Source organism: Corylus avellana, chromosome ca11 (assembly GCF_901000735.1).
Source record: "Corylus avellana chromosome ca11, CavTom2PMs-1.0".
NCBI classification, from domain to species: Eukaryota; Viridiplantae; Streptophyta; class Magnoliopsida; order Fagales; family Betulaceae; genus Corylus; species Corylus avellana.
The window spans coordinates 12,426,056-12,449,170 of NC_081551.1; the positions used below are offsets into that span (position 1 = coordinate 12,426,056).

The window sequence follows — 23,115 nt, forward strand, 5'->3', positions numbered from 1 at the left end:
TATGACACCCTGTTTAGCCAAATTGGCTAGTTTACGGGCTGCTATATTAGCTTCTCTACTAACATAAATACCTTGCAATCTACGTAGAGAACGAAGAATTCCTTTGATGTCAACCACAATATGCCCAAACCTGGTTCCACTTTTCTCTATTTTGGACACCTCCTTTACCTCCAGCAATGCATCACCCTCCAGGATTATATAATTGTTAAATCTTCAAAAGTATTAATTTTAGTTAACCACTTTACTAAAATAACTAGGTTTAGACTTAGATGATCAATTGTATTAAATCATATCTAAGGAATATCTATATCTTTAATCTAGACTATAAATTCTATATAAGAATAATTATTTACACAATCCTCAATATCAATTACCCAAAATACCAAGATATTGGCCATGTAAAATCTCATTCATTGATTGTTCACATTTGAGTCAACACATTTGAGTCAACTATTCACTTAGAATTGAGTATTTATACAATTTAGAACATAGGTACTTTGAAAACTCTGTCCTCACGGTGGTCCAGTTCAAGTTCAATGCATTCCACATATACTAACATACTAACTTGAACTTTACTTCAATGACCAAGGCCAGGACAAGTCATTCTGATTCTATCATATAATACTTTAATATATTATAGCCTAATTCATCAACGATTATGAATTCAATTTTTTTTTTTTTTTTTTTTTAATGAATTATAATTGCCCAGATTAAATATCATAATTCTCTAAATAAAATAACATTATTTGAATAATATCAAATTAGTTTTAGGACACTCTACCCGAAAGAGGACCCATTACCTTTTATCAAATGCTACCAGAGTTCATCAACTCAAATCCAAAACTTCTTTTAACACTCGAGATACCTCCACCGTGAATAGAAATTATAAAAAAAAAAAAAAAAAAGAAATTATCCCCACCGACAGTTTTTCTTTGAGAAATCTCGAGGTTCGACAGGTCGGAGAGCAGAAACATATTAACACAACCACTGAGGCACCTATCTTAGTGAGTGCTAGCATCATATCCAACGTTCCATCAATGAACATATCAATTAAGTAAAAAAATAAATAAATAAAAGTACTGAAAAAATATAAATGTTTCAAGCTTCTATGTATTGTACTCTGCTCAGACAAAAAACATAATACCAAATCGACACACGGAAGATCCTTATCATAATTAAATTCTCAACTCAATGGCACAGTGCCACGTCAATCTTACATATCAATGAATTGTACTATATCACAAGTAAAAAAAATAACTAACAAAAAAGACAGACTGGCTTCTCATTGAAGGGCATGATTCCCAGAAAATACTACTTTACATCAACAAGCCATTCTGGATATCATACACATATCTTTGGAGCCCCAATAAGCACTGGAGGAACATCAAGTAGGGCAATAGAAAAAACAGAACACGACTCGGGCATCTCGGTGGCTATATAGAAAGAAGCCTAAGATTGCGGTAGATACATTTTCAACTTCAATCAAATTCAGTAACAATATGAAAGTCCCATAACAGACGTTCGTTTCCCTTTCCAGCAACTGGTGCAGTTACCCAATGAATTAATTTGAAGTGGAAAAAACCTCATAAAATTTAAAAAAGCTCCTCTGAATTGAATTTGTTCCAAGCTTCCTGTGACAATATTACCAAACTATTCATGTGCACAAGCCCGATAAATGTAACCAAAGTACTATTAACCTATCCAATAACAAAATAAGACCAAAAAGGTACATCAACTTTTGCAAACGCTTCTCGCTTAAGGTACAATTACAAGTTGAATATCTGTGTGAATTACATCATCGAAGTTCCATTAATGATTGCGAGTGAATGCAAGAACATACGCGATAATGCCATATGCATCATTCTATGTAGGCAGCAGCTCCTATAATCTGTGGTTGTTTATTCTCTTTTACATCCATAATGCATAAATGAACTCAATGTTTGACCAGTTTACTAGCATAAATATGTACATCTAGCAACAAAAAGCCAACGTATCCACAAATTACTAAGTAAATATATCAATTGCAAAGTCAACGGACCATGGCCAACCCCCATGACTTTTTTTTCCCTCTTTCCCCAGAAAGACTAATTAAAAAAGATAGGGCAACAAAATTGTTTAGATGGATTTGAGATTAAGTACCTTAAGGAGGTCAAACACCTTCTCCGCAACATATTTCTGTTGAAGAGTGGCACCTTTTTGTTGCACCTTATCAGGGTGGATGCACAAGGTAGCCTTCCTATAAACCTTTTTAACTGCAGGCGCTGTAATCATATCAGTTAAAGAAACTGGCTGCCAACCACATTCAGGCCAGAGCACCTGGTCATCAACAGAATTGAATCCAGTCAATATAAATTACTAACATAAAGAAAAGACAAATTTTACAGGTAAGGTAATTTTGAGAACTTAATAACAGATCATAATTTCCATGCAGAACTGAGCAGAAGTACCTTTAAGTTATTATATCATGGTAGGTCTTTCTGTATAAGTTATTTAATTAAGACACTTCAAGCTGTTGGCACCCTGACTATTTTTCTTTTCTCCCTTTCCCAAGGGCCAAATGAATTATCCCTACGTTAGGGTTTTTGAAGAAAACCAAACTATCTCCAATCTTTTCAGCAAAGACCTGCACTATGCTTCCTATTAATCAACTGGACCTTATACAGTTTTTGTTCTTTCCAGTCCCCTTATTTTTCTCTTTAATATTTCTCTAGAGCTGAGCACTCTTTCATAATCCACAACCCAGCTTTTTCCCCTCATTTTTACATTTCTCCCACCACCTTTCCTTTGCAAGATGTCAAATAACCTTTGGATCACCAACTACCAAAGCTATCCAGCATCACGCCCTTTAAGGGAAGGATGTACATACATAATTTAATCAAGCCAAAAATCACGACGACATAAATTTTAAACAAAAGTATAAGAAAATTACATAGATCCCATACAATTTGAAAGTTTGGTATGTAATATACCAAGCATAAAAAATTGCAACTCCTGAAATTTCCAGCCAGCTTAGCTCATGGCATTGTAACAAAGACTTCAATTAACCAGGGATAGAGGTTTCAAAGAATGGAGAACATAACTGTACAGGCCCTGGGCTCAATGGACCAAGAAAGGCCGTAAGTCTTCCCACATTAACTCAAGGATGACTCTGTCATTCCGGTTTCACCATATAGAATATGATTTTTAAAAGAATTAAAACTCCAAAAGGTGAATGGATTTTGATAGACAACCACATTTATAACCTGAGATCACTGGATACACATCATATAAGAATTTGGGACAGATAAAACCAGGATCTGCAGGTTTGGAACTCTATACAAGAGTTGTTTCCTTTCAAATGACAATTGCCTCTTCCTGCTGCAAGGGCGTATAAACACCCCCCTGTGCACATGGGGGGTAGAGAGAGAGAGGGGGAGAGAGAAACTAAATCATATCCTTCATTTGACACTCCTCATACTTTAAACTCACATAATGCCTACAAATACTAACGCTTTATTTCTTATACATCCATCATCATTGCCCAAAATGCATCGGATTAGTAGTACTAACCTTTCTAACTCCCATACATTGTCCTCAATGAGGCTGTCCAAACAAAGAAAGCAACCATTGGAGGCACTCTCACACACCTTAACAAAGCCCAACCCACCAAAACAGTGTCACCCCCATATTTTAAACCCACCAAACGCATTCAAAGACTAAGCATTTTATACATCATACCTCGACAATCATTTCCCAAAATGTGTCTGATTAAGAGTACTAACCTTCCTAACTCCTAAATGCTGACTTGATAGGAGAAAAAACATCTAATCCAACCAAGTCATATTTGAAATCATTGCCCAAGCTCCCACAAAGAAAGTCCTCTTTAGTGTATTAAGTCCACTACCAACAGACTGGCATAAAAATAACAGATACAAGAAACAAGTAGGGAAGTTGGTTTAGGTAATATAAGCATAACTTACACCTTGGAGTGTTTGTTTTAGCCTGCCATCTCCTCTCCATTATCTTAAACTCAAAATTCTAAATCAAATAGCTTCATAAAATAGAGCCTAAAGCAGGCCCAAAAATGTCTCTTGAGAGAACCGGCCTTACAAGACAATGTGTCAACAATCTCTCTGACACCATGAACCACCCTAATCAATACCAACTCACTCTTTCCTCAACAGATATTTAGACAAAAGGAACATTCAAAGAATAGAAACAATACTCAAACACCTAAGTTGTTTAAGATGTGACCCCACTGAAAAATTATGGTAATGTCCACAAATAGAATTTTGGAAATAATCATCTTCCTTGCTTTGGATCAAAGGCCTTAAGCCACCCTCAATTTCCTTGCTGTTATAATGTTCAGGGCCTTCACTCTGCAAAATGACAGAGAGAGAGAGAGAGAGAAAAGAGGAAAGTGGAAAAAAAATCCCCTATCAAAATAGTGGCTCACCATCGATTGGATGTTCCTACTCTAGCAAATTTCATGAATTTATTTTTTTCTTCTTCCGATTAGGGGCTCAGCTTTGTATACTCCCTGTGTAAAAGGGTTGTACCCCTTCACGCTTTATTAATGATACAATTTTTTTTTTTTTTTTTGATAAGTAAAATTGTAATATATTAAGAAAGAGTTATTTTGTATCTTTATCTTTTATTATATATCTATATATATATATATATATATATATATATATATATATTTGACATGTCCGCACAAGAGGGGGAGGGGGATTCGAACTAGTGACCTTTGCTTCATGAGGTGTGGTCTCCAGCCGATTGAGTTAATGATACGAAATTACTAATAAAAAAAATAGAAGCATGACAATTCACGAGGACTGAATCTCTCTATGGCAAAAATGCATCTCCATTTCAATATGAGTTTCATTGATCCCACAAGTACCCATCAGCAGATCAGTACAAGTAATCAAGGGCATATAAGCTTTGAAAAAGAATTATTTTATTTTCTCAAACTCGTCTTCAGTAAAATACAGGGAAGAGAATATTCAATAATCAAATCCCCTATATTCAACATGATGAGTTCATTTTCTAAGTGGATCGCAAATTTTGACTCGCATCAAACACCTAAATTCAAGAATGACTACTATAGGCTGCTAAGTACTTTGTTAATATATACAAGCAGCAACAAGCTGATGAGCAATATCGAACTTGGCTGTTGAAATAGAAAATAACACATAAACGTATTCATCCCAAACAAACTTGGTGGATCTTGAACCCACAACCTCACCCTCCTTGTTCTTACAAAGAGAGGGGACACCTTTTCAACTAGAGCCCATTGGCTTCAACATGGCCAAGGAATTTTAAAAAGGCATAACAGTGCTGCACCTATATGATCCACACACACACACAAATACAGACACAAACATATGTGTAATGTACAAAGAGAATGCAGGCCAAAATACTAGAACGCATTAAATATATGTCAGATGCGAAGCATAAAAGAATATCTGAATGTAGATTAGAAAAATTTACGTATTGCATCGTTGAAAGCAAAGCACGCAAATTCCCCTCCTTCCCTGCAGCCCAACGCTTGATCTCAATATCCAGGGTTTCAGCAATCCTCTGAAATTAATGCACATCAGAACCACACAATTAGTAATGACTCCAGTAACTTCATGTTAGTTTTAGATAGCCTAGCATCCAAGACACACGAAAGGAATGAAGTTCTTTACATACATAAATACATATACATATATGTACACACGTTGACACGTGTGTGTGTGTGTGTGTGCATGTGTGTGAAGTATTAATTGCTTATCATATATATATGAAGTATATGAAATACATTGAATGAAGATAACAAAATACAGCAATATTTACAACTATTTTTTGCCAAACTAGTATAAAGACGCAACAACGATAAAGACAAATAATAAATAATTTTTTTTTAAAAAAAAGGCACAAACTGGCAGGTTAGCTGGGTTAAGGTGGGTCATAAATGTGTTGGGTACATCAAGATCTATTTACCCATTTATTACTAATTTAATAATTGATTAATACCTATACTCAACCCATTTATTTAGAGTGGATCTAGTGTAGCAAAAATATCACACCAGTTGTTCGCGGACAATACCTTGGTTTTTTGTGGGGCCCAATCCTAACTGCCTTCTCTATTAGAGCTTTATTTTTATGTTTTGAAGTTGTATCGGTTTAAAGGTTAACCTAGCTAAGTCAAAATTAGTTCTTGTGGGTATTGTGGATAATGTACACAGGCTGGCTGGCATCTTGGGTTATGGGGTTTCCTCTTTGCCTTTGAAGTATCTTGTTCTTCTGCTGGGGGCCTCTTACAAGACCAAGCCTACTTGGATTGGTGTGGTTGAAAAGATTGAGCGTCAGTTGGCTAGTTGGAAAATGATGTATTTGTCTAAGGGTGAAAGGGTCACCCTGATAAAGAGCACTCTTTCCAACTTACCTAAGTACTTCTTGTCACTTTTCCCTTTTCCCCCTTCCTACTGGTCTGGCAAATTGCATAGACCAAGACGAAGCCTACTTGAAATGGTGTGGTTGAAAAGATTGAGCGTTAGTTGGCTAGTTGGAAAAGAATGTATTTGTCTAAGGATGGAAGGGTCACCCTAATAAAGATCACTCTTTCCAACTTACCCAAGTACTTCTTATCTCTTTTCCCCCATCCTGTTGGTCTGGCAAATTGCATAGAGAAGCTCCATCAAGATTTCTTATGAAGTGGGATAGGTAAAAAGTTCAAATATCAACCGGTGAGTTGGTCCAAGATTTTCTCTCCAATTTTTTAGGGAGGGTTAGAGATTCAGAACTTGAGGATGTTCAATCGTGCTTTTTTAAGGAAATGGTTGTGGTGCTATGTGCATGAGAGAGAGGAATAGTGGAGAGTTGTTATCAAAAATTTAGCAATGCTTGGGGTGGGTGGTGTTCTATTGATCCCCATAAGCCGCATGGAGTAGGGCTTTGGAAGAATATTAGGAGGGGTGAAAGGATGTTTTCTACTCATACCATATTTGAGTTGGGAGATAGCTCTAAAATCAGATTCTGGGATAATATGTGGTGTAGAGAAATGGCCCGTAAGGAAGCTTTCCTATATTTATATAGCATTGCTTGTGTGAAGGATACTTCTATTGCATTTCACTTTGACCTATCTAGTGGTTCTCTTCAGAGCAATGCAAGCGTAGGTGAATGTCTAAGCTTCATTCTTTACTTTGTTGTATTCCTATAGAGCAAAATGGGAAGGGGAAGACAAGGTAGGCCCCTTCACACAAAGGGAAGTTCGATGTCAGCTCATTTTACAGGGTCCTTGCATGTAATGATGCTATCCCTCTTCCTAGGAAGATTGGCTTTTTCGCGTTGAAAGTGGCCTCTTTCACTTGGTATGGCCCTAAGAAAGATCCTTACCACGGACAGTCTGAGGAAGTGGCATGTCATTGTGGTCAATAGATGCAACATGTGCAAGAAGGATGGGGAGTATGTAGATCATCTTCTTCTACATTATGCCTTCTTCAATCGCTTTGGGTTGTCCTAAGTTATGCCTAATCGGGTTGTTGATTTGTTTGCCTGTTGGTAATAGGTGGTCACTCTCAAAGTGTTGTTGTATGGAAGATGCCCTATTGCCTTTTGTGGTGCCGCTGGAAGGAAAGAAACGATCAAAACTTCGAGGACCAAGAGATGACGTTAGAAGAGCTCAAGTCCTTTTTTATTCTCTTTATACTTGAACAGCTACGTTTTTAGCTCTTTTGGTGAGTAGTTTTAATTCCTGTGAAAGGTTTCATTAACTCCTAATTCATCTCGAGTAGACCTTGTTGTTGCAAGAATTCTTAATTCATGAGTTGTAGGGAGGCCCCGTCACAGACCATCACAAGGAAATCTCTAATCAAAATCCTAGGCTTTTCTCTTGTATAATTCATGTGTACCTGGATTGTGTTCTGCGCTTTTAATGATATTTTGATTACTTATAAAATAAAATAAAAATTTATTTAGGGTGGATCCCTATCCAACCATTTTTTTTTAAAGTAAATGGAATTCAACCAAAGGATGCACCCAAGTACAAAGGAATTATACAAGAGAAGCATCTAACCAGAAAAAAATAAAAGAGATAAAAATAAAAAATAAAAAAGGTCATCAAAACTAGAAATATGAAATCAATCACTGAAAAAGGGTATGGAAAAAGGCCATTAGCTCTAGCCCCATCCTCTCACTATCTTCAAGTCTCCAAATGCACCACATCAAACAGAGCAGAATCATCTTCCACATAGCTTCAAGAATTACCAAACAGCCTTCTCCAACAATCAAGGAGATCTCTCATCCAATGAGGCACGACCTACACTAAACCGAATAACCCAAAAATAGAGTACCATAAGACACTAGCTATCTCGCAATGGAGTACAAGATGATCAACGGTTTCCCCACTCTTTTTACACATGCAACACCATCTACAACAATGATTTTCCGCTTTCTTAATTTGTCCAAAGTGAGGACCTTACCTAAAGCGGCCAACCAAGCATAGAAGGCCACTCTCAAAGGGGCCTTGCTATGCCGTATACACCTCCAAGGGGAGGGATTTTTGTGATGGTGGATTAAGACTTTTTTTTTTGATGAGTAATAAAAATTTATAAAAAAAGCATAAGACACCCTTAAGAAATTTTTTTTTGTCTAATCTTCCGACTTACTTTTTATCTCTGCTTCCTATTCCTGTGTAGCAAAAAGACTTGAGAAAGTCCAAAGAGATTTCTTGTGGGGAGGGATTGGAGATGAGCCTAAGTAGCATTTTGTAAGCTGGAATCAAGCCTGCTGTCCCTTGCGTTCCAGTGGTCTTGGCATTCGGAAGATGCATAAGTTTAACCAAGCTCTCTTGGGAAAATGGCTTTGGAGATATGCGAATGAGAGTGAGGTTATTTGGTACAAGATTATTAAAGCCAAGTATGAAGATCAGGATGGTGGGTTCTGTACAAAGGAGGTTTCGGGTTCTCATGGTGTGGGTTTATGGAAGCATAGCCAACAAGGTTGGAACTTTTTTGCCAAAGCTATTCGGTTTGAGGTGGGAGTGGGTTCGAAAGTTCGTTTCTGGCATGATATTTGGTGTGGGGAACAATCTTTGAAGCTTGCCTTCCTTTCCCTGTTCAGTATTGCTAGATACAAAGAAGCTTTGGTGAAGAATAACTTTACTTGGAGGAATGGGGTTGTCGAGTGGAATGTCATTTTTGTGCGGCCCGTCCAGGATTGGGAGATGGATATGGTCCTTTCTTTCTTTGATCGGTTGTACTCTTGTAAGATCTCCCTTGGTATTGTGGATCGTATTCGCTGGTCCTCATCCAATAAAGGTAAGTTCGAGGTGAAATCGTTCTATAAGGCTTTGTCCAACTTCGACCATGAAGTGTTTCCTTGGAAGAGTATCTGGCGTACTAAGGTGCCATTGCGAGTGGCTTTTTTCGGGTGGATTGCGACCCTCGGTAAAATTCTGACTCACGATAATTTGCGTAAGAGGAACATTGTGGTAATGGAATCGTGTTGTATGTGTAAGAAGAACGGAGAGTCAGTCGATCATCTTCTTCTTCACTACGAGATTGCAAGTGCTCTTTGGCATACTACTTTTAGTCGGTTCGGGTTGCTTTGGGTTATGCCTTGCAGGGTAAGGGGCTTGTTTGACTGCTGGTAGACAGGAAGGCGTTCTCGAAGTGTGGTTGTGTGGAAGATGATTCATCTTTGTCTTATGTGGTGTTTATGGAGCAAAAAGAATGCTAGATGCTTTGAAAATTCCACTAGGACTTTAGAGGAACTTATTCATTTTTCCCTTTACTTGGACAGCCGCTTGGTTAGCTACATTAGTAATTAGTTTTTCTGACTTTCTTTTTCATTTTTCTCCCTCTTAGGCGCTCTCTCTTTATACTTCTTGTGTAATTGGATTGCACCCCTCTGTGCTTTAGTTTTATATCAACATTACTTATCAAAAAAAAAAAAAGTACACAAGAAAACCAAAGTTAACCCACAAGAGTCCCCCATAAGAGAAACTTCAAACCCAAAGAAACCCTATAAACTGACTAGAACCACTGCCTCTAGCTCCCCAAAGAAACCCTAACCCACAAAATAGTGCTACCTAAAGCCCGACTAGAGCCACTGCCTCTAGCATCAAAATTAATGGAGCATTCCAAATTCTTGAGCTCCCTCTTTCCCTTGGTTTTTGAAACAGAAACCCCGTCTTCAATATACCGATCCTTTTCGATAGCCGACAAAAGATCCTTAAGTCATTATAGAATGGTCTAACATTAAACAACACTGAGAAGTTCCAACAAAGCTTGTTTTGCACCGTCCTGTTTCAAATTAATGGATTACAACTAATTGAAAAACGAAGAAAAGAATTCCAACTCCCAATCATATGCCGCTCTATCCGACCATTAACCCATTTATATTATCACTTTATTTTTTGGCTTTTCGGAAATGTATTAATTGATGAAGCTGTCCCCCAATCCTCCTAATCGGGGGCTAGATGGCAATGAAGAGGACGATCGGAAGTTGGCATTGCTGAATGAGGTGAAAGCAAATTTCCTTTGGGAAACAAAGGTCGCGCAGCCTACGACTAAGGGCAAGAGAGAGCTGCTAAATTTAGAAAGCTCCATTAATCACGGCATTGTTAGCGCGTCATCTTGGGGAGGGAAGGGCAAGATTATTGTGTTGTAACGATTCGTGTGGGTTCTGAGGGCCTTTGGGCTTCTCTGAGTGTTTCTTTTTAGGGAATTTGGGTGGGTCTGTTGGGTGTTTGTTCTTGAGGGATTTTGGGTGGCCTGTTGGGGTTCTTTTGTGGGTGAGCTTCGGAATCTTCTCTTTCTTTTTCTTTTTCTAGTTAGGTGTTTCCGCTTGAAATACTTCCAATGTACGTAGGGGCGCCTTACGCTTTTAATAAAACTTGATTATTACTTATCAAAAAATTAGTTGATGAATTAGTAGTTGCTCCTTTTGTTTTTTAAGTACCCAGAGTAGTTCCTATACCTATTTTGTTACTTGGATCATTGACAAGCAGTATTCAAGCTCTCTTTTTTTCCAACTTTAGCTGCCACTTATATAGGCAAATCCATTAAGGGTCATCATGGACTAGTTTTTGAAATAGGCTTTTTATTTTCGTTTTAGCTTAAGACTTATGCAACTTATGCAATATATTCACAAATCAAGACAACCTGCTAAGGAAAGATAGCATAATATATATAAATATATAAAATTATATAATAAGTTATAAATAAGACATATATGATCTAGAGAGTAACAGTATTAATATCTTCAAGATATTAGGGACTTGCAACAAACACAAAAGTAAACAAAATTAAAAAAATAATAATAATAAAAAAAGGGAGATCTAAAAGATCTTTTTCCTAAAATTTCAGTTTTTTACTACATTGTGAAATGATTGATGCCCTATGGAATACCATCTTCACCCTTGCAGGGTTGCCGTTGGCTATGCCTCGTCAAGTGGTAGATCTTTTTGCTTGCTGGAAAGGGTTTTTTGGTGGAAGTCAGAACAGTATTATATGGAAGACGATTATGTCTTGCCTTATGTGGAGTCTCTAGGAGAGAAATGATCGGACCTTTCAAGACCGTGATTGGATTGTTGAGAAACTTATGGATTTTTTCTTTAAGATTCTATTACTGGACAGTTTCTATGAAGTTAAGCATTTCTAGCTTCCATTTTTTTTTTTCTTTTAATCTTTTTTCCTCCACTATCTAAGGGTTTTTCTTGTATACTTCCTGTGTATTTGCACTTTTTAATGAATTGTGCTTACTTATCAAAAAAATTTCCAGTTTCGTCCATTTTTTCCCTCCCCAGTGAATATTCTCTTTATATTGTATTATTTAATTCGAATATTCAATGTTGTTAGCTATCTGAAGAAGAATTGTTATGGATATATAATATTACGGTGTGCTATTTATAAAAAGGTTGTTCTATAGAATAATACCCATATATACATATACCTGTACATACATACATATTTACTTGCAAACATATAATTTCAAAGATTCATTATTAGTTTTTTTCTAGCTTTGAAACAAAAAAAAAAAAAAAAGGAATTATTTGTTATTGTATCGTGGTACATATCCCTCCGCAGTGGAATCCCCGTCACTGATTGCTTTTTCGTTTTCACTCCATCTCCCCCTTTCTCTTTCACAAAAGGAAAGAAAGAGAAAGCTAGAATTCAAAAGCCTTTTTCACATGACAAAAAAACATACAGCTCTCTGTTTTTGTATTGCGTTTCAGGCTTCTCTTTTTATTTTTATCACAGAGAAGTACTAGTGTAATCTCTGCTTGAGGAGCTTTTCTAATGGCAGAAGAAAGGGATCCTTTTCTTTTGGAGTAAGAGAAAACCCAACAGGGTGAGCAAGATCTAATTGTCTCGGCCCAACTGGAGTGGTATAGTAACAATCTCTATTTTTACCCTAAATTTTCTTAAGCAACCAACCAAAGCATAGATTGTTGCTCTGATGTTTCCTGTTGCTTTGGGTTTTCAAGAAATGAAAAGGTCAATGGGTCTAGGTGAAAAAAAAAAAAAATCAATTTTAAAATTTTCCACCTCACTCTCATGGCTGAGACTTTACTTTATCTTTTATTTTCTGTTTGGCTGCCCAGAAATCTTAAGATTAGGAGAATTATGTTTTATGTCTTTTTTTCTCCTAAATTCATGAATTCAACTCAGAAAAGAGTGGGTTGACATTTAAGAGTGAGCAAAGAATTGATACAGATGGGTAAAGCAACTCTTTTAAAAATAATAGGTACCCATTTATTACCCATGTAACTTCCAGCCATGATGAGTAACAACCCATCTATATACCCATTCTTAAATGGGTATTACCTGTCCCAGAAATCTAGGGCAGGTGAATGGACATTGGTTTATTTTTCCATCCCAAGAACAAATGAATCTAGCCAGTCAGTTAACACAGTTCTACTTGAGCAATGGAACATTGATGGAAACTACAGGTACTTACATGTCTCTCTGCTTGATCTCTCTGAGTTTGAAGGTCCCTCTGATTCTTCTCAGCCAATGCTTTGGCCTAACAAGAAAAGTCAATAACAAAAACTTCAGAGAAATTGCACTGATCATAAACACACCAATCCAAGTGGAATATGTACTTTAACCTCATTCTTCACTCGAGGGAACAGAGTATAAATTATGAATAGAAACAGATCACATACCGCACGCTCCTGGGCCCTCTGGTGGCGTTCCAACCTTGCCCTTCGTCTTTCTTCACTTTCCCCATCAATTTCCTGGAAATCTCCAGATGATGGAGCAGCTTTCCCCCCCCAAAAGATAAATATCAATAATAGTATCATCCAGTAGCAACATGAGATAGAGGACTAGAAAAGAATATTAGTGTGTTATTACTAAAAGCTGCACTCAAACTACCTCCAAAAATTGAAGAAAGATCGTCCACAATATTTGTTGTTGAATTAGCTTTCTTAATGTTTGAAGAAGTCGAAGCAGATTTCCTTGCTACTTCAGGCTCTTGCCTGTTCTGAAATTGGGTATCAAACAGCGGGTCCTGAAACATACAATCAGAAAATCAACAACCCAAAATTGCAGTACAGAGTAACCATATGTTTCAACCTCAGGTCCTCACCGAAGGGTTAGCCCTAGGCCTTGGTGCACTGCTAGCTCGACCAGCGCTAAAGAAAGATTCGAGATCACTTTCATTCTTTTGCTGATTCATTCTAGCGGATGCTGCCCTTTCCCGAGCCTCAGCCGCAGCCCTTTCCCGAGCCTCTGCAGCAACCCTTTCTACAGCAGCTCGTTCTGCTCTTGCTCGTGCATCAGCTTCAGCCCTTGCTACCGCATTTGACCTTTCCCTGGCTTCTGTAGCAGCCTTTTCTGCTCTTTCCTTCGCATCTGCTGCTGCCCTTTCACGAGCTTCAGCATGGGCCCTCTGGACAGCAGCCCTTCCAGCACGATCCCGAGCTTCAGCATTTGCCTTCTCAACAGCTGCCTTTTCAGCTCTTGTGCGAGCATCAGCAGCTGCTCTTTCACGGGCTTCCCTAGTAGCCCTTTCCACAGCATGTCTGGCCTTTTCCCTTTCCCTCTCAATCTCCCTCGCTCTCTCCCTTTCCTTCTCAATTCTCCTTTGTTCTTTCTCCTTCTCCTCCCTTTCCCTCTCAAGTTCCCTAGCTCTCTCCCTCTCTTTCTCAAGTCTTTTTTGTTCCTTCTCATCTTCCCTTTCCCTCTGCAATCGTTCACGGTCTAACCTTTCTTGTTTTTCTCTTAGTGCTCTCTCATCTAGAATAGGTCTCTCATCTTTTTCTGGCTGCACAGCATCTCTACTTCTAGCAGCTTTTGTGTTCTCTCTCTCCCTTACTTCCTTTGCATGTCTGAATTTAGCCTCAGCTCTATCCATAGCCTCCTTCATGGCAGCAGCGGCTGAGTTCATTCCCAATTCTTCACTAGAAAGACCATTTGAACTTTCATCAACATTATTTTGACTCCTACCCATGGCAAAATCTTCCAATTCATCAAAGGGAGATGCCACTGAGTCCCTCGCTGCAGCAGGAGCTGACTGAGGACCCTGAAAGTGTTGAGCAGAATTTGGGAAAGAAGTATACTCATTCACCTTCTTTCTTGAATTTGTGTAAGCAGGGGAAACTAACCCGCCCTTTGAATTTGAAACCTGTACCGGTCTTGGAGGAGGGGGTCTTGAAGGTGGTGGTGCACTTGTGGGTTGTGTGAAAAGAGGAATCTCTGATACAGTCAGCCATACATCATCAGATGAATCCGATTTTTCTTCTGATCTAGGAGACATATCTACCTGAACATTTGCCTCCTGAGAACTAGCATTCATATAGGAAGGGGGAGAAGCTGTTTGACCAAAAGATTTATGGGAATCAGTTGAAAATGTTGGCATGTTGAATGGGTTCTGGTGAGACTCCTGATCAATTTCAACAGGCAACTTCTTCTGTGAGTGGATTTCAGTACTTCTAATTGAAGTCTTCTCAATTGATTCTTTACTAGCAGAACTCCTATTCCAACTTGTGTTCACATCTGTCCTTAAAGGGCTCTTGTTCTTTCCCCTGCTATTCCTCTCTGATGAAAATGCTGGTACAGATTTCCCAAGGCCATCAAAGGGATCCATATCATCGTATACTCCACCATTAGCTGGAAGCGAACCCTCATTTTTTGTGCTTCGCGAACTGCTGAGCTTACCAATATCTTCCAATGGATCAGAATATTGCTCAGGAGATGAACCCACATGACGCGAAGTTGATTCTAAAATTTTGAAGGGGTCTTCCATCACGTTGGAAGTCGATTTAGCTGTATTGATAGTTGGTGCTGAGGACCAACTGGCCTCTGAAGTTGGCCTGTGAAAAAAGAAAAAAACACGGGTGATTCATCAATCAATTGATACTGGTACATCAGAGTGAATATATAGATGAATATTGGCATGGCGTCACACAAGATGAACAGACTAAAGAAAACCATAGCGCAAAAGTAGTATAACGCCATCAATTCAACAAATTTTTATTCCTTTGTTTTTTAAATACTTTTTTTTTTTTTTTTTTTATGACAAGGAACCCCTTCAAGGTAGGGTCTCTTCGTATACCCACCCCTATCAGGTGAGCCTCAGACCTGTGTAAAGCCCCTCCACACAGATCGGATAATACTCCAACTTTACCCACGGATTGGCCCCAAAGAATTGTTTGCACCTAAAGGGATTTGAACCTTAAACCTGATGAAAATGCCACAAAGATCAAGGCCCTTACCACTTAAGCCAACCCCTTGAAAAAAAAATGACAAATGAAACTGCATATATCCCATTTTTACACAATCAGCCTTTCTCATTAATAATATTGGCAGGAATACAGATATGGGACACAACTGGCACATTAATGCCAAAGAGAAGGCCAGTAAATGTGCAAATTCATCTCATAAATAATTCCATGGAATGATACACACAAGACACATAAAAGACACTTGCTCTTTTATGCCAAAGAAAAGACATGTTTATGCCCAATATCAGTATACTGGAATTTATTCTACACCTGAAAGCTGTAGCCTGTCACTTCCTTCACAAAGTGTTCAATAGTTTCTTATACAAGAGGTCATTTTGATAAATTCATTGTCAACATGGAAGACGAAACAAAATGCGTTCATATCTTTGCATTTCTTTGCATGGTATTTTGCGCATTAAATGCATTCATATCTTTGCATAGCTTTAGTAATTACACAAAGATTGCTTAAGAGAAATGCTATGAGTACTAATTTTTTTACCAAGAGATGGGTACCAAAATGATGTGAAGCTTATTCATTAGTACCTATAGCATTTCTCTTGATTAATTATTTTGATCCTCACAAATAAATAAGCTCCACATCATTTTGGTACTCATCTATTGGTAAAAGACTTGATAGCCCTAGCATTTCCCTATGTTGAATCATCTTAAGAAATAAAATTTCCTCCGAAGTCATAAGGTATAAACATGTAGCACCCCCACAAACACAGAAATATACTTACCTAGAAGCCCAAATTTATAGACATATGCAGTAACTTTCATGATTTCCAACCCATTTATCTCCTATTTATTTACCTCAACTTCAGTAAAATAAAAGCCACCGCCTAGCCAGTACCAGAAAAGGATCTTCTCTCTAGGGTTTGCGGCTGAAACCTAGAGGAGGAGAATCTTCTAGCCTGTATGAGGCTGTGAAGGATTTTCCTTTTTTTCTGTTTTACTTATTCATGCATCTTAAATGTGCACTATATGGGGAATATAGTGCACATTTAAGGTGGAGGAAATTGAGTGGCTCTCTCTCTCTCTCTGCTCTCTCTCTCTCCCTCTACATTTTTTAGGTTAGTAAGATAGTTTTCTGCCCTAGCGGCGGCGCTGTTAGGCGCTGTGCGCTAGGCTCTGGTGAGCCGCAATGGAAAGGCGCTTCTCCATAGAAGCAAAATCCTTTTGCCTGTCAGCGAAGGAAGGGTGTCCTGATTTTCGATTGGAGGAAAAGAGAAAAGGGTTCGTAGGGGTAATTTTCGTGAGTCAACCTTGTGCTTCATGGTTGGTGGATACGGTCGAGGAGGCGAGTCAATCTCTGTTGAAGGTTGATATTGCCAAGTCATATTGCGAGGGCGATAAGGCTTTGATGGTGCATGGGGGTGTTAATAAGGCAGGTAGTTTCCTGGAGGTGGCCGTCTTTGCTGAGGGAGGTCGTAAAGGAATCATTTGGCTACCTGCGGGCCGTGGTGTGAAGGGAAATGCGTTGGTTTGCAAATGAGTTGCGGAGGATGTTGGGTCCACCAGCCCCTGCGCACCCTGTTCTGGGGACGCAGCTCAAGCTTGGTTTGGGAGATTCCATCTTTGGATGTCACCCTGGGCGCTCTTTTGCGGAGGTTCTTCGACTGGCGTCTGGTTTTGAGGAGTCTTCCGTTGGGAGGAGGGTTAGATCTTCGCAACTCATTGATCTTTTCCCGGTGAAGGAATATTTTGAGCCCGGGTACGGTGAGTATGAGTCGCGGGTGATGGTGGATTGTTTGGAGTTGGAGTCGCCGGATCCTGCTAATCCTGTGGTAGGTTCCATCCCAGCGGCTGATCATACGAAGAAGAAGAAGAAGTATAAGATGATGCTAGGTCTTTTACGTTCTGTTTTGGGCCGGGTCCTAGCTGGGTTAGTTAAAGGACTATTAGTTGGGCTGGGTGTATTACCTTTTAGGAAAAATCGATGGGTTTTCTCTGCTTTCTTAAAAAGCTTAGAAGGCCTCGAGTTTGGGTCTTTCCATAAGCCCAAACACGCTGGGTATTTCAAGTCATGTTGGCGCAAGGGTATGAAGCGTCATGTTAAGTGTTTGTCGAAGTCTCAACAGTGCGGGTCTGCCTCACCGAGAGATTTTGTTTTCCGGCCGATCGTAGGGAGGCGTGAGAATCTGAGGCATTTGCGCCGGTCGCCAGTGGTCTCGCCGGGGTTTGCAGCGATGATTCCGAGCTTGCAATGGTGCGGCTGTCGTTGGCGGAGGTGCATCCGGAGTTAACTCAACAAGGTTGTGTGTCGGGGTCTGTGTCTCACAAAACGGCGACAGTCCCTATATCTCCGACGAAGGCTGCTCTGTTGCCGGAAAAAACCCAGAACTGGTTGTTGACTCTGGTGAGTACCCCTGTCTCTCCTCTGTCTCCGGTGGTGGTCTCTGCTCCGCCGGTGGAAGCTGGTGCTGTTCCGACGAAGAAGGTTGAACCTGTTAAGATTGCTCCGGCGAAAGGGTTGCTACGTCGGGGGTTTTTAGGGTCTAGAAATGTTTCTTCTTCCTCTCTGCCTGGGATGAAGGAGGCTTCTTCGTCGGTAAAGGGCTCTAAGGTTGTAGTCGAAGATTCACAGACCTATGCTATTTTAGAAAAGCATGCGGCTGAGCTGGGTTTGAGAATAAGCGAACCTTTTCCTCGAATGTCGGAGAGTGGAGCTCCGATTTATTCCTCCGTTTCCAAATCTCAAATAGGGTATACCCGGAGGGTGAAGGAGAAGCTTGCTAAGCAGTTGCAGAAGAACAAGGAGCTGTTCGCCGAGATTGTAGTGGAACCTTCCAAGAAGGGGGTGGGGAACTATTCGGAGGTGGTTGTAGATGCAGTGAATTTCGCCTCCAATGTGGGACTGTCTAATGGTGAAGGAGGTGATGAGAAAAGTCTTTTGAACCTCTTTTCGAATATTGAAGAGGAGAGGGAGCCCTTTACCTCTAAGGTAAAAGGGAAGCGAGAACTCAAGAATTTAGAATGCTCCATCAACTATGAGGCTAGAGAGAGACTTTCTCCGAAGCAGTGCCATCGTCGTTGGGGTTGTGTTGGGACCAAAAATGCATTTTCCTTTCCTCCAGAGGTGCATTAGGGGCTTGGTATTTTTTAAGGGCCAGTGGTGGGTTTGTGGGCTTCAGTCTTTGGGTTTTTTGGGTTCTTTCTTTGGTTTATCGTTTGGTTGTGGATACTAATTGGGTTGGGTTTCTTTGGGGTTTTGTTTTTTGGGTTTAAATTGGGCTACCTATGTATACTTTCTTGTGTACTTAGAGGCGTTTTGCGCCTTTTTTTTTTATATATACAATTTACTTATCAAAAAAAAAAACTATATGGGGAATATGGCAGAGGACCTCACGAAATTATGGGGGAAATTCTCTTTATTTGAGGAGGAAAGTGTGGGAGTTGAGATTGAGGAAGATGCACTGGCCGCTATAGTGGCAATAGGGAAACTGTGTCTCGTGGAGAAGCTCATCACGAATAGGGTAGTGAGCAACGAAGTCATCAAATATAATTTGAGAAGGGGATGGAAACTATTGGCACGACCACTTTCAAGGTGTTGGGTGAAAATCTTTTTTTCTTATTTGGCACCAGGTATCCGGAACTTCGTTCCGACTAATCCCGGGGGTGCACAGGCCCATGGCAAGGAGTTTTCCACAAGTGCACCTCTGTTAATTCAAGGGTGAACCCCCAGTCCAATGGTCCAAAGAAGTAGTTTACACTCGGTGGGTTTCGAACCTAAGACCTTGAGGAGCATACTCAAAGTCCCAAACTGTACAACTATTGAGCCAACCCCTTGGGGTTTTGGGTGAAAATCTTTGCATTATCTACTTTGAATATGAACTAGACAAATCAAGGGTTTTAGAGGGTAGACCCTAGATTTTTTATGGGCATCTTTTTTTGATGGAAGATTTTAACGGTCTCACCCCGCTTAAACAGATTGAGTTCGAAAGGGCTGCTTTTTGGGTTCGAATGTACAATCTTCCTTTGGCTTGTATGAGCACCGATGCTAGCTTCAAAATTGGATCTTCAGTTTGGATTTGTTAAAGAAGTAGATGTGACTAATGATTGAGTGGGTTGGGGGGAATTCTTGAGGGTCAAAATAAAATTAGATGTGTCAAAACCTCTTGCTAGGGGATGAATGCTGAAAATCAAGGATAAATTGGTTTGGATTGCATTTCAATATGAGAAGACCCCAAACTTCTGCTTCCAATGTGGTATCATTCGACATGGAGTGACGGGTTGTTTGCAGAGTCGAGGGCGGAGGAGCCTTGGAGAGGGAGCTAAGAACCAATATGGGTCGTGGCAAAGAGCGACTTCTCCTAGCAGAAGGCCAGGCAACGGACAGGGATGGAGAGGCAGTAATACGGCAGCATAGGCAAACGCGAGAGACCACACTAGTAGAGGCCGCTTGGCTAGCTCCTTTAGTGATTAGTTTCTCTGATTTTCTTTTTCATTTCTCTCCCTCCTAGGCGCTCTCTGTTTGTACTTCCCGTGTATGTGGGTTGCGCCCCTCTGCGCTCTTTTTATATATCATTATTACTTATCAAAAAAAAAGAAAATGAATTTACTACGACGAGATATAGTTCCTGATAGCCACTACCCTATCTGTGAGAGAGAGGAAGAGACAGTGAAATACACATTCTATGGAGTTGCCCATCAGCACAAGATGTCTGAGGTTGTGGTCCCAAAAAAGGCTCCAAAAATGTACTGACAAGGGGCTAACCTTTGTTAATGTGATTGAAAATTTGATGGGTGATGTGATATAAGAGATCTTGAGCTTATGACGGTGGTGACACGCAAAATTTGGTTTCGTAGGAACATTGTGGTGCATGGAGGTAAGTTCACTCATCCTAATCAAGCTTTCTGAGAACGAAGTAAGTCTCTGGATGATTTTAGGAGGATTAACATACAAGAGCTGGATACAAGGAGTCCTATCCATGAAGAATCTCCAACACTTTGGAAGAAACCCCCCATTGGTATGAATAAAGTTAATCGGGATGTAGTCGTAGAGAAGACTCATGGGCGTATTGGGATTGGTATTGTAATGCAAGATAATGAGGGAGTTGTTTTGGCTGCACATAGTACTACAAGGAATATATTCGTCGATCTTGGTGTAGAAAAAGCTTTGGCAGCTTGGCATGCAACAGATTTTAGTAGGGAGATGGGCTTTTATGATAGAATTTTGGAGGGGGATGATCTACAGAGTGTAAATGTGGTTAAAGGGGCAGGTAAAAATCGGAGCAAAATTGGCCACATAGGTGATGAGATTATGAAGAATTGCGCCAACTGAGATCTTGGAGGATTGAACATGTTAAGAGGGATTTGAACTCAACCACTCACTATTAAGCTAAAGAGGTTATTCTGTGTGTAACAAATAGAGTTTGGGTTGATCAAATTCCAAACCGTATCTATGGTATTGTAACTAGTGAGCAATTTGCCCCTGTTTGATTGATGTTTCATCAATAAAAATGTTGTCTGTTCAAAAAACAAAAAAAAAAAGCCCCCACCTTATTTCTTTTTCTTACTACTTAAAAATGTGTTTTCCCGATTTTCCCATCCCGCCAAATAAAATCAAATCCGACATTGACCCACAAATCCGAATCCAAACCAGATACTACTTACAATCTAACCTCACTCCACGAGGACTCGAGTCTGGACTCAATTATCCATCAGTACAAAAGGTCAATCCAATTGTACACCATAAGCAATATAACAAGCACTTTAACCACAAAGTATTAAATGGCATTTTGTTCAAAATCGAAATGCACCAAATTCAGTTATGAAATAAACTTATATAATTAACAAAACATCAATCTAAAAATTAATACAACCTTCATTTTAACAACCACAAACGGTTAAGCAGGTATTAATCAAAAAGAACAAATTTCATGCTTAGTCATTACCTAAATAGCTCAAAATTCGAGTTCAGCATCTCCTGTCTTGTACAGGATCATGCGAGAGATCCTATGGAGTAAGAGGATTGGAAAGTACCGTAGAGTTAGGAAGCTCTCTTTTTTGGAGAAACTTCGTGTTCAAAATTCAAGTTCAGCAAACGTGTTATGCAATAAACTCAGCTAACAAGGTACAAACCAAAATTATCGCTACCACAAAAATGTGAATCCAACTAAACATCAAAACCAAATTTAGCACAACTCATCCACAAAGAGCTAAATGGATTATGAATCAAACTCAAAATTCTAATACCTAGACTGTTTAAAATTCAGGTTTACTAAACATAATTAGGCAAAATTACCTTTGACTAGGGGCACTAGAAGCACCAAAACCGGGTAACAAATCGTCAAAATCCGGCACACCCTTCTCCTCTCTCTCCGATCCCTTTTCGCCCGAACCCTTTGACTCACGCTCCGCCTTTCCAAACCCCCCAAGAAGATCGTCAAACGCATCACTCCCCTCCGGCGGAGACGAAGAAGACACGAAAACGTCGTCGTACTTAGCCCTCGTCGACGAGCTCTTCAGCCCCGGGACGCCGTCAAAAATGTCGTCGTCGTACAGGGGCTTGTCGTAGACCGGAGGCGCAGAAGCCTTCCCCGCACCTGAATCGCGAAAGGTATCGAAATCGAACGACGTCGTCGCGGTGCTCTCCGATTTGGCCGGGTTCCGCCCCGAAACGAAGAGATCGCCGAATCCGGCTCCGAAATCTTGGGATTTGGGGTGTGGGCCCGTGGAGGAAAACAGTGAATCGTGATCGTCAAAGGAATTGGAGGAGCGAGGGCGCGATGATCCCAGATTAGAGGAAGAGGACGAATTGGAGGCCGCCATTGGGGCAGATTTGCCCTGCGGTTTGAAGCCCAAATCGGCGGCAAAGAGGCCCTGAAAGTCGTTCATATCGGGAAAGTTTGGGAAATTGGAAATGGAGATTAGGATTAGATTGGAGGATCTGATAGGATAGGGTGGGGCATGAGGTGGGAGGATCGGAGCCGGACGGTGGAGATGGGCGGAGATCCTCCGAGTCCTTTCTTCTTTTCGAGTTTTTGAATTGTTCTCTTTTCCCTGTTATTCTTTTCTTTTCTTTTTTTCTTCTTTGGGGTCCGTTCCTCTTTCGCTGCCTCGAGGCGTCGTGGTGGTGAAAAAATGTGTCTCGAGAGAGAGAGAGAGAGAGGCTGAACGCACAGCCAATGGGTCTATTTTCGGGTTAAAAAGTACACTAAAGTCCAAATTTTATGAGAAGGAAGCCACACCAAGAAATGGAAATACAAGCAACACCAAACCTCAAATATCTACTGCCCTTTCATTTTTACCTGTCTTTTTTAATTTTTCTTTGAATCCTTGGATGAGTTTACTTTTCTACGAATTATATGTATTTTGAACTAGTTCCTCTCTTTTTGTTTTCTTTTATCTTTTACTTTGTTTGAATCCTTGGGCATAAGAAATTTAGGGATAAATGTTAAATTAGTCCAAGT

General features: G+C 39.8%; 1 protein-coding gene across 1 annotated transcript; it reads right to left on the reverse strand.

Moving 5' to 3' along the window:
- Positions 1 to 1,138: 1,138 nt before the first annotated feature.
- Positions 1,139 to 22,826, reverse strand: LOC132165374 (auxilin-related protein 2-like). Its single transcript, XM_059575907.1, has 8 exons — positions 21,948 to 22,826; positions 13,564 to 15,289; positions 13,350 to 13,485; positions 13,139 to 13,236; positions 12,931 to 12,996; positions 5,473 to 5,562; positions 2,140 to 2,316; positions 1,139 to 1,631 (listed from the first exon to the last, which is right to left on the reverse strand). Exons 1-8 carry the CDS (start codon positions 22,538 to 22,540, stop codon positions 1,593 to 1,595), a joined length of 2,925 nt encoding a protein of 974 aa, XP_059431890.1. The 5' UTR covers positions 22,541 to 22,826; the 3' UTR covers positions 1,139 to 1,592.
- Positions 22,827 to 23,115: the final 289 nt, after the last annotated feature.